Here is a 12,452-nt window from a genome sequence, read left to right as displayed (position 1 = left end):
TCCACATAATTAATAGGGATAAGGATGCCCATCTATGAGTTTAAATTATTACTCCTATATTTGTACGGGCTGAAGGCGTAAGCGGCTAAGCCAGTAAAGCCAACAATATTTAATATTCTAAGATAAAAAGTAAAAGATCATTATAATAATAGCAAACAATTATTTATCCATGTTATTGATGGCTATACAGTCAATTAAGAAAGAATTATTAAGAGAAATTGGTTACTAAAAATTACTTAAATAATAACTTTGTATTTCAAAAAATTAAATAAAAGTAAATATGCAAATTTTTTAAAAAAAGATTAAGATCTCTTAATAAAGCTGGTGTTGGCTCTAAGTCACCAACTTTATTGAGCGACTTTGACTGGCAATGTGAAAATGCTAATCTCTAATATCACATAACTTGTCTTATTTTCAAGTTACAAATTTTATTTTTTATAGGCAACTATCTGTAGAGTTTTTTTTTTACGTGCTTGCTTAACTTTACTCCGTGTGTTATAATTTATGTGGCAATATTTCTTTGTAGTCTATTTTAAAAAGAATGATAACTTTTAAATTAACAATTTAACGTAAACTTTTCATTTTATAGTCACACAAATATTTATAACTTAATTTTAGATCATAAATTTTAAAAATCATCACTTTTATTTAAATTTCATGTCAATTCAAACTTTGACACGTAAAATAGAACGGAGTTAGTGTAAATTAAAGTATAAAAAAATGAGCCATTGAAATTGAAACCAGTACAGCGATCCTGCTATAAAGCTCTTTAATTTTGGGTCACTGACTAACCAAACAAAAGACGTGTTAAACAAATCTAGTACAGTACTCCTACTACAAAGCTCTTTAATTCTCAGCTATTGAAGTCAAAAATTCTAGTGAAGTTAAAGCGTGTGACTAACAGAGCATTCTATTAGCTGTATCGCAGACGAGGTCAACTTCCATCAGCTCCTTCATTATCATTATCACTAGCATATCCACTAATTTTCTTGCACTATATATCTAACTTTAAGGAAGGAATTAAATCCAACAAACCCAATATTCTCACTTTTTCCTTACTAAAAAAATGCACACTAACACTCTGCTTTTCTGCATTTTCCTCCTTTTCAGGGTAAGTTACCATATTAATTAATCTTTTGTCTTTTTCACTTTCCCAAAGTAGACAGCTAGTACTAATTAATTTCTTTATAACACTTTCTTAATTCTTCTGTATATGTCGTGTCCATGCAGGTAATTGTTGCCGGAAATTCTGGCGATTCAATAAACCCTTTTACACCAAAAGCATATTTGATTCGTTACTGGAAGAAACAGATTTCAAATGAATTACCAAAACCTTGGTTTCTTCTCAATAAAGCGTCACCATTAAATGCTGCACAATTTGCAACTTACTCAAAACTAGCAGGGGATCAAGAATCTCTGTCAAAGGAGATTTCCTCCTTTTGCTCCTCTGCTAATCTTCTCTGTTTCCCTGACATATCATCAAGTCTAGAGAAACATGGCCAAGATGTGCAATTTTCTTCCTACATGAGCAAGAATTTCACCAACTATGGATCTAAACTGCCACGTGGTTTTGACAGCTTCAAGAAATATGCCGAGAATGACAACCTTCCCGTGAATTCGTTCCGTCAATACAGCAGAGGTGGTGCTGGCCATGATGATAAGTTTTCCACTTACGCACCAAATGGAAACGTGGTTGATCAAAGCTTCAACACTTATGGGACAGGTAAGTCGGAGCTAGGATTTCAGAAAAGAAAAAAAAATGCAAGAATGCTAAGCCTGAAATGTAAACATGTGATTTGAGATAATTTTTGAACCACAACTATTACACTAAAATCTTTGCTCTTTTAATGTGATGACGGTGGTGGGTAATGCTGTATTTTGTCCCGGGCCCGGGCCTTAGTGGGCCTAACGGGCCGGGCCTCGCGGTCCCGGGCTTCGTGGTCCTGGGCTCTGGCGGTCCCGGGCCTGGCGATCCCGGTCTTCGTGGGCTCAATGGGTGGAACCGGCCCGTGACGGGCCTAAGCCCACATGGTCCTGTGCTTAACGGGCCGGGCTCGTGGGCTTCGCGGGCCTAACGGGCTTTTTTTTAAGGCAATTTCTTGCAGTATCATGGCTATATTAAAAATATATATGTAGTATATATGTATATCTAATTATTAAAGTGCTTGACGAAAAAGAAAATAACAAAACAATAGTAAAACACTAAATTGTCATGCATAATATATTTTCTTGTAGTATATTATATTGTATCTTATGTATATATATTCTCTTATATATTTTCTTGTAGTATATATATTGTATCTTATGTATATATATTCGCATAATATATTGTATCTTATGTATATATATTGTATCTTATGTATATATGTTCGCATAATATATTTTCTTGTAGTATATATATTGTATATTATGTATATATTTTCGCATAATATATTTTCTTGTAGTATATTATATTGTATCTTATGTATATATATTCTCTTATATATTTTCTTGTAGTATATATATTGTATCTTATGTATATATATTCGCATAATATATTTTCTTGTAGTATATATATTGTATATTATGTATATATATTCGCATAATATATTGTCTTGTAGTATATATATATTGTATATTGTATATTATGTATATATATTCGCATAATATATTTTCTTGTAGTATATTATATTGTATCTTATGTATATATATTCTCTTATATATTTTCTTGTAGTATATATATTGTATATTATGTATATATTTTCGCATAATATATTTTCTTGTAGTATATTATATTGTATCTTATGTATATATATATTCTCTTATATATTTTCTTGTAGTATATATATTGTATATTATGTATATATTGTAGCTTATAAATAATTCTAAGTATAGACAAAGAAATATTGCGAAAAGAAGTTCATGGGTAGAAACAATAAATTTTATTACCAAAAATGGCATATCTTTCTTAGTCATCCTTTCCCCAATGGAATGAGCACAACAAGGTACTAATACCACCATTAGAAGGAAAAAAACTAAGGAAGATGTGCCAAAATATAAGTTACATATTATTCTATGTATTATCTCTAACAAATCTCATAAATTCTTCAAGGTTCGGAGGAGGTTGCGTTGGTGGTGGTGGAAAAGAAGCTTGTTCATCACCACTTCCGGGCGAAGCCGAATCCTCCGCAAGTTCCGCTATCATTTCTTCATAAGCTTCATCTATCGCCGGTTGTGCTTCTGCAATTCCAAAGTTTCTTCTTTCCGAGCGGATCCAATCTCTAAACAATACTGATTTTTCCAAGCTATCCCTCATAGACGCTCTATGATCACCTATTTGCAGTCTTGCTTGACTGAAAACGCTCTCTGATGCAACAGTTGAAGCTTGATTTGATAAAATATCCCGAGCCATCCTTGCAAGAACAGGAAAATGTTTTTCCCTTGCCTTCCACCATTCCAAAAGATCAAAAGAGCCGTCTGGATTCTCCTTTTCAAGTCCCTGAGACAAATAAACTTGAAGCTCATTTAGATGTGAAGTTTCATCATAATTTTCACCTTGAGACCCCCTGAACTCCGTCCAAGATTTAAGAGCTTTTAAGCCCGCAACTCTTTTAGACGATTGTGAGCTAGACGAAGTATGGGTTGGAATAGTTGGCCTAGCATGCTCTAAGGCAAGTTGATAAGCATTATAAACTGTTTGAGCATTAATCTTAATTGAAGCTTTTGCATCTGCAAGTGTCACAATTTCCTCATTTGAAAGATCTAAAGCCTTATAAATATTTGAATACAAAAAATGAGGACCTCCCAATTTCATTGTAGGATTTAGCATTGCAGCAAGACCATAAATAGGAGGGATAGGAAAAAATATTTTTTAAACTTTTATTTCATTTCATTTATAGCAAGTTCATAAATATACCCACCCTCACTAAATTCAACAAACAAATCAGATAGTGCTGCAATATAAACTAAACAGTTTGAAATAGTAGGATAATATTGCCCAGAAAATGCATTTGTAGCAATTTGAAAATGTTCTAAAAAATCTAAAAGAATTTTAACATTAGTCCAATCTTGAGTGGTAAGCATTTCATCATCATCCTCACCACCTACCCGAGAATTAAACGTTGCATTAATTGGGTTTCTATATTCATATGCTACTACTAAACTTTCGTACATACAATTCCATCTAGTCGGGCAAGGTTTAGGAACCTTTCTTTCTCTAAGGCCATATTCATCACATTTTTTAAAATACTCTCTAAGTCTACTTCTACGGTTTGAATAAAAAAGCCAATTAAGAGCCATTCTAACCTTTTCAATTTCTATGTTTAATATTCGCATACCATCACCGACAATTAAATGATAAATATGACAAATACATCTAACATGGAAAATATTAGAAAATGCAGGATTTAGTGTTGTTGTAAGCATGCCTATAGCACTGGTGTTACTAGAAGCATTATCCATTGAAATTGCCATTATTTTATCGCTAAAGCAAAAATATCTACAAATATCTGCAACAGTGTTAGCTATAAACTTACCTGTGTGACGCGAATTAATTATTCTATATGCAATTATGCGTTTTTGCATTATCCATTCCTCATCTATCCAGTGACTTGTAACAGTTAGATAATCACAATCATTACCACTTCTACCAATATCAGTAGTAATAGAAATCCGATTAGGTATATGAGTAAATAAATACCGCAAATATTGTTCATATTCATGTTTGAATTTATAAATATCACTCTTAACTGTTGCGCGAGGCCAACTTTTATAAGTAGGATTAAAAACTCTTCTAATATAATGAACCCAATTAGGATTAGATGCAAAAGTATAAGGTAAGCACATAACAGTAATCATCTTTGCTAATTCTTCACGATCTCTATTTGGATCGTAATATAAAATACCTCCGGTGACAGTGTTAATTCCTGGTTGAACTAGATTTGAACCTGTACTAGGGTTAACCGCAGAATCTACACTTGTCCCCTCTAGTTGCGCTTTCATTTGAAAAAATCTAGCCTTATCTCTAGGGTGTGTTTTTATGTGCCTAGTCAAACTACCCGTGCCGCTACGGTCTCCAGTATATTTATGCACCATTAATTTCCCACAAGTTTTACACTTAGCCTTATTTTGTTCTCTTACTTGAGTAAAAAAATTCCAAACTAATGATGTTTCTAGGCGTTTAGCAGGTTCTCTATTAAAAGTAGGAGTTTCTATAGGTGGGTCAACCGGTGCATCAGTTGGGTTAATAAGAGGACTAGTAGGTGTATCATCTAAATTCGGTGCTTGGGTTTCATCATCATCCTCATTTTCCTCATTATTTTCTAAGATGGTTTCATTAGGATAAAGAGCATTCATAATTTCATCATCTAATCTTTCACCTGGTGCAACATTATGATAAAATTCACTATCGGTAAATTGAAAACAAGGGTGATCACTATCAAGAATTACGGAAGGAGGAGGACGTCTAGGTTGGCGACTACTTTCAACTTGCTTATCTTTTCTAGGTCGGGGAGCCGGGGGAAGGGTAGTTGGTTGGCCACTACTTTCACCGGTTTTATCTTTTCCTTTACCAAACATTTTTTTCCAAGTAAATGCCATATTAATTATAATTATGCAAACTAAACCACACAAAAATATATTCTAAAAACGTAAGAGTTGAAACAAGTTTACCGGATTGCCGAACAACTTCTTGAAAATTGAAAATCGTTAAACACTTGAAAACTTCAATTCAACAACTTCACAATTTTTCACGAAATTTCAACAATAAATTAAGTAATTGTAGTCGAGAGATTGAGAGAGATTGAGAGATATTGATGAATTGGTGAATAAAAATGAAAGAATGAGGGGGTATTTATAGTTGAGAAATGGGAAAAAATGTAATTATATAAAGTTTGGGGGCCAAATGGCCATTTTTTAAACTTAAAAACGGTCATATTTTCAGCCCAAATGGCTAGATTTTAAATATGGTCGTTGGCTAGATTGTGCCCGCCAGGCCCGCCAGGACCGGCCCAGGCCCGCCTGACGGTCCCGGGCTAAACGGTCCTGGGCTCGTGGGCTCAAACATGAAGACCGGCCCGTGACGGGCTTAGGAGGACCACCAGGACCGGCCCACCCAGGACCGGCCCACCAGGCCCACCAGGCCCGTTAGGACCGCGGGTCCGGTCCGGTTCAGGCCCGGCCCACCGAGCAGCCCTAGTGGTGGGTGGATTAGCTTATAGATATCTTGACAATTTCATTAGGTACCTGCTAGAAGTTTTATTTTGTGTCTCGTACAACTGACACTAGTTGTATGAGGCTCATTTTTGTCTCACAAATTTGTGGACCCTAATCTTACACTTCTGGGTCCACAAAAATCAGGGCACACAAAATTGTGAGACAAAAAAATTGTCTTATATAACTAGTGTCAGTTGTATGAGACACAAAATAATTTTCCGGTACCTGCTACCTTACATCATCATAAGTATTGGATAGATGAAAAAAATTATCTAGAGTCTATTAAACACTATAAGGGCTCTTTTGGTAAGGTGCAAAAGAATAATGCTGAATAGGATGTATTAATAATGCTGGTATTAGTTATGCTGACATATTTCTTATCCATTATTTGGTTTGATGTATTAAAGCATTACACAATTTCTAAAGAAAATTGTTTGTTTACAAAAATGCCCTCAAAACCAGTCTATCACTCTAACTTTTTAAAAATGCTTTTATATGAAAAAGTTTTAAAAAAAATATTTGATTTGTCTACATATATTATAATATAGAACTAAATATTTATTTATAAAAAAAAATATGCTAAGTATTTATTTATTTACTAGAGATATAATTTTATTTCTCACTATTTGGGTTATTTTAAACATGCATTAATATAACAACTAACATATATTAATCAAACATAAATTTTGAAGGACAATTTTGTCTTTAGCTAAGTTAATGCATGCATTAAAACCCATTGCATTGCTAATACCATGATTTTCTATGCATTAGTTATGCATAAGATAATACCAAATAGGATACATAACTAATGCATAGGTCCAAAATGTCTACCAAACAAGATATTATTAATACTCAAAGCTAATGCATACATTATTTTATATAATGCATCCTACCAAATGGTCCCTAATAGTTCCTTAGGTCAAGGGGGATTCTAACACACACACACACACACACTCGAATTCTTGAACCCTAAACCAGAGATTCTGGGTTTGTTCCCCAGCGGAGTCGCCAGAGCTGTCACACCTCCTTTTTACACACCCGAAGGTAGTACAAGGGAGTTTTTCCAATTAAAGTGACATTATTCGAAATGGGATTAATTTATTCAATTTTGTTCAGAGTCGCCACTTGGGATAGTTTATTTGGTGTCCCAAGTCACCGATTTATTTTAAATCCCAAATCGAGGAAAATTTCGACTTTCCTTTTTGAAGTCTGCGAACCAGAAATTCTGAATAAGCAACTTTGTTAACCCGGAAGAAGGTGTTAGGCATTCCCGGGTTCCGTGATTCTAGCACGGTCGCTTAAACATATTATAATTGGCCTATTATCTGATTTATTACATGTGTTAAACCTATTGTGCATTTTTCCCTTATAACTGCTTTTAATTATTTTAACCCATTTTAGGTTTTATGGAATTATTTCTTGAACAAGTTACGATTGTCGTACACTTGCCGTTTTGGAACACATCGAAAACCACGCTACATGAAATGCACTCGCGATTCACAATATTTTTTATTTTATTAATATTCGAAGTTGTTATGATCGGGTTACATGAAATGCACCCCCGAATTTGGGAATTATGTATCATGACTATGCTATGGGAATTGTACCCATAGTCACGATAGTTGATTAATCGCGCCTAAAGCAAGTTATGATGTATTTATAAATTAATATTCTAGGCTAACTTTGAGATTATTTGTGAAGCAGAATTATGGAAATGGAATTGATGTAGAATTCAAGAAATATTTTAGCTAAACGATTCTAACATAAAACTTATGAATTACTACCAAATTCAAGGCATAATGAGTAAATAAAGCTAGGTTCTTTCAGTGGCAGAAGACAACGCTTCTTATTCCCTATTCACATGAATATTATGTTAGCTCATTCATTCTAAAAGAACACATGTCTCTGCCAGAATTCAACTGAAAAATAGTCCTTCAAATGCATATAACTTGGAAATGAGAGAGAAATTAAAAAAAAAAAAAAGCTAACAAAATCTTCTTTGATCAATCACAATGGAAAGAACATTCAATAACTAATGCGAAGTAAAACACATGTTGGGAATTAAACTCAAAGAATCAACATACTAAAGAGTGGAAGAAATACTACATGAATTTATCTCTAAAAATTAAATAGACCAAAGCAAATTAATCATCTTAGAAAACAAACAAAGCAGGATTTGAAACTAGAGTAAGAATAAAAATGGACCTTTATTAATGAATTTGAGGTTGAGAGTTTGCAACTCAACAGAACAGAGACAACGACCAAAAATGAGCAGCAAATGAACTCAAGCAACAGGAACCATCGACCAGAGAACTTCCACGCCGACCTCGACGGACTCGACCCTTTCACGGACCCATAGCACGAGTATTGTGAGGACGATTTGCTGGGTTTTTATGGATTTTTGGACTGGTTTTCGAAGCTGTTGCGTTGAAGTTTTGGAGCTGGATTTTGGTGTGAACTCCAGCTCGTTTCATGGTTGTTTGGTGGCAGAATTTCAGCTGGGTTTGGGCCGGTTTTTCAGGTTGTTTTTGAAACTATTTTGAGGAGTATTTTTAGCTCGTTTTGAAGTTATTTTGAGCAGATTTAGTGGCTGTTTTGGGTCAGTTTGGAGCTGGATTTTGGGGCGTTTCTGGGGCTGATTTGGTTGTAGTTTAATGCTGGTTTTTGGACAGTTTTTCAACTCGTTTTTGGAGCTGTTTTGAGGTCATTTCTAGGGTGGATTCGAGCTCCTTTTTGGTGCAAAATAGGGGTCCGTTGGGGCTGCTTTCAGCTGTGTTTTTAATGGAGAGAATGGAGCTGGTATTTCTGCTTCTTTTTCAAGGAGAGAGAGCTGATGGGTGTCTTAAGGTTGTGAATGGTGTGAGTGGAGGAAATATTTTGGGGAGAGTGGGGAACATGAGTGGGGAAAGTGGGAAGAGTGGGGAACATGAGTGGGGAAAATGGGGAAAGTGGGCAGTGAGTGGAGAAAGTGAGTAGTGAGTAGAGAAAAGTAGGAATAAATTCAAACATGGTCAAAAATAAGCTGTTCACACCGACGAATACGAATGGAACTCAATTAAACCTCTTTGTTCCACCTACTCTGCCCTTAGAGGCGAACCCATTCTTAGGGTAGGGGATCATCCACGCCAATAATTTCAGAAAAAATGAGTATATATCTTAAATAAGAGGTAATGTATATTTTGATTGGCGCCCAAAGACTCAAAATTTATGCAGCTGTATTGGCAGTGGCAGAGCCACATATACCAAAGGGGTGTCAACTGACATCCCTTCGCCGGCAAATTATACTATATAGTTCGGTACTTTTTTTTAAATTTGTATATATATACTATATAATAACACTCCTTGACTTCTTGGTGATTTTTTTTAATATTTTGACTCCCCTTAATGAAAATTCTGGCTCCGCCACTGTGTATTGGTCGATTAGGGCGGTTTAATGCGTTGCTTGGACTCGATTCTCACTTCAGTATTTGCTCAAATTTTTATTCGATAGTGGTGCCCCTAGCATTTTCAAATCCAGAGTCTGTCTCTGTCTGACCTTAGCATAGTTGCAGGGAAACGGAGTCAGAATCTATACTCGATCAATTAAAATTTTATATTCTTGTTATCAAACTCACTTAGTACTCATAAGATAATACTTAATTGCAATTTGAGCGATGGTACACTCAGTTATAAAAATACTGGTTTTGGATGAACTCATTGACTTAAGTATTACATCCGTTTTGGCAGGCCTTTCTGCTGGTGGGGTTGGCGAGTTCAAGAACTACGCCCCCAATGTCAACGTCCCTAATCTACGGTTCACCACCTATTCTACTGAGGTAGCGGGCAGAAAGCAATCTTTTTCAAGCTATACAAAAGATACAAATTCTGGGGACCAATCTTTCACAAGCTACGGTAGAAATAGTAACGGAGCAATTAACGATTTCACCAGCTATGCTAATAACTCCAATGTCATAGGCTCAACATTTACGAACTATGGCGAATCAGGAAATGGCGGGGGCAACACGTTCAAATCCTACGGGTCTAATGCAAATGTACCAGAAAATACTTTCACGAATTATGGTGCTGATGGTAATGCTCCTTTCGAGACTTTTATTAATTATCGCGACAAGTCTAATGTTGGAGATGATAAATTCACATCGTACGTCGATGATCCAAATGCTGGCAGAGCTAATTTCGAGAATTATGGTCAGTCATTTGGTGAAGGGTCTGATACATTCAATAAATATGGATCTGGTATTACTGATGCTCAAACAGTTGGATTCAAGACTTATGGTGTGAATACGACTTTTAAAGAGTATGGAAAAACAGGTGTCACATTTGCTGACTATAAGAACAAGACCATTAATCAGGTTTCAGTTTCATCTTCCTTGGTGTCTGATAAAAATGCGAAAAACAAATGGATTGAGCCAGGGAAATTTTTCAGAGAAAAAATGTTGAAAACAGAAACTATAATGCCAATGCCTGATATTCAAGATAAAATGCCAAAAAGATCATTTTTGCCTAGAGTGATAGCTTCAAAATTACCGTTTTCTACCTCAAAAATTAGTGACCTAAAGACAATTTTCCACGCCGGAGACGATACTCAGATGGGGAAAATGATGCTCGATGCATTAACGGAGTGTGAAAGATCGCCGAGCGCTGGCGAGACCAAACGTTGCGTCGCCTCCGTTGAGGACATGATTGACTTTTCAACCTCAGTGTTAGGTCGAAACGTTGTCGTTCGAACAACTGAGAATACAAAGGGGTCAAAGGGAAATATTATGATAGGATCAGTCAAAGGAATCAACGGTGGGAAAGTAACCAAATCAGTTTCTTGTCATCAGAGTTTGTTCCCGTACTTAGTTTACTATTGCCATTCGGTTCCTAAAGTTCGGGTATACGAAGCGGATATTTTGGATCCGAATTCAAAGGCTAAGATTAATCATGGCGTTGCCATCTGTCATGTGGACACGTCATCTTGGGGAGCCAGTCATGGAGCTTTTATTGCACTCGGGTCAGGACCCGGAAAGATTGAAGTTTGTCATTGGATCTTTGAGAATGATATGACTTGGGCAGTTGCTGACTGAAATGGATCCTCTAATGTTCTTATTCGGGTCTAATCATTTAGGATTACCAAAGAAAATAAAGGTAAACCACTTGTTTGGCCCTATAGTTATCATAAACAACTTATATAAGTATTTATTATATACAGTCAATTTTTCTTGTTCTGATTATCATTGCCTAATTTTGATGCAACCTTTTAAGCTTTTTTCCCCTTATGTTCCTCAGAATCCTTTCTCTTAATTGAAGTTACTATCCGTATTGGGGCGTCAGTTTTAAGTAGTCTATAGTCAATCGGAAAGGCAATGTCAATGGAGGCAAACTCAGGATGTAGAACTTACGAGTTCAAAGTCTAGTCTATTTAAGTTATTAAATTCTTAAATTAATAATTTTTATATATTTAATAAATTTCTTACAATAAATACAAAATTTGAACTAAAGTAAATCCGACCGAGCTCATAAGCTAAACTCTAGCTCCGCTCCGATGGTGTAATGAACAAAGCCAATATACGTGCTGTTTGTAACCAAAAAAAGCAATCAGGAAAAATAAAAAGGTTAAAGGGGGAAAAGAGGAGAAATGAAAGCCTATATAAGCAAATAAGACTACACAAAATCACGTGAAAAAAGTTAATAGTATAATGATATGTGGCAAGTGTTAGGTGGTCCTAACGGCATTCACATTCTACTGTTTTGCCATGCTATATATAATGCATTGGACAAATCATGTTCCAGCTTTTTGAGGGCCAATTGCGAGTTGGTCTTTTTCTTGCTGAATAATTATTAAATATATTAGGTTTATTTTACAAAATGACCCCTCAAGTCGGACATCTGATAGTGTTGATAAAACATATATCTCATAGATTCCAGTCCAAAAAGCTAAGTGAAAATTGTTTAAGACGAAATAAGAAAACAATTCAGTCCTTCTAGACACTTTAAGAGCAAATAGGGGTAGTCTAATACCATATAAAGAAATTACACTATGAACGTAATTAATTTTAAAAGTTAACTCATAGAGTGAGAATTTTCAAAGACTGTATAATAAAACAACAAACAATTTTGTCTATTGATGTGAACAATGTAACACATGAAATGTACATATTTAGCCTCTTGTATTATGACCGATTAATCTTTTCGAGACAATTGAATAATAACAATTTTGTATCTTATAATTATTGCGTCATAATTTTATAGTCCAAAAATTTGTACTAGAACAACATCTA

The 12,452-nt window shown here is 35.0% G+C and overlaps 1 protein-coding gene across 1 annotated transcript; it reads left to right on the top strand.

The window, feature by feature from the left end:
• Positions 1–982: 982 nt before the first annotated feature.
• On the top strand, positions 983–11,402 carry LOC107829501 (polygalacturonase-1 non-catalytic subunit beta-like). The gene is made up of 3 exons (XM_016656959.2): positions 983–1,111; positions 1,231–1,723; positions 9,919–11,402. Exons 1-3 carry the CDS (start codon positions 1,067–1,069, stop codon positions 11,256–11,258), a joined length of 1,878 nt encoding a protein of 625 aa, XP_016512445.1. The 5' UTR covers positions 983–1,066; the 3' UTR covers positions 11,259–11,402.
• The last annotated feature ends 1,050 nt before the right edge of the window (positions 11,403–12,452 follow it).

Source organism: Nicotiana tabacum, chromosome 20 (genome assembly GCF_000715075.1).
Source record: "Nicotiana tabacum cultivar K326 chromosome 20, ASM71507v2, whole genome shotgun sequence".
Lineage (NCBI taxonomy): Eukaryota > Viridiplantae > Streptophyta > Magnoliopsida > Solanales > Solanaceae > Nicotiana > Nicotiana tabacum.
The sequence above is the reverse complement of the archived record's forward strand: the minus strand, read 5'-3'. Positions and strand labels throughout refer to the sequence as shown.

Bases quoted from the DNA above. Each gene is read 5' to 3' on its own strand.
- LOC107829501 (XM_016656959.2), top strand. From the start codon at position 1,067: ATGCACACTAACACTCTGCTTTTCTGCATTTTCCTCCTTTTCAGG. The intron at 1,112-1,230 runs GTAAGTTACCAT...GTGTCCATGCAG, and splicing joins GCATTTTCCTCCTTTTCAGG to GTAATTGTTGCCGGAAATTC. The intron at 1,724-9,918 runs GTAAGTCGGAGC...CCGTTTTGGCAG, and splicing joins CTTCAACACTTATGGGACAG to GCCTTTCTGCTGGTGGGGTT.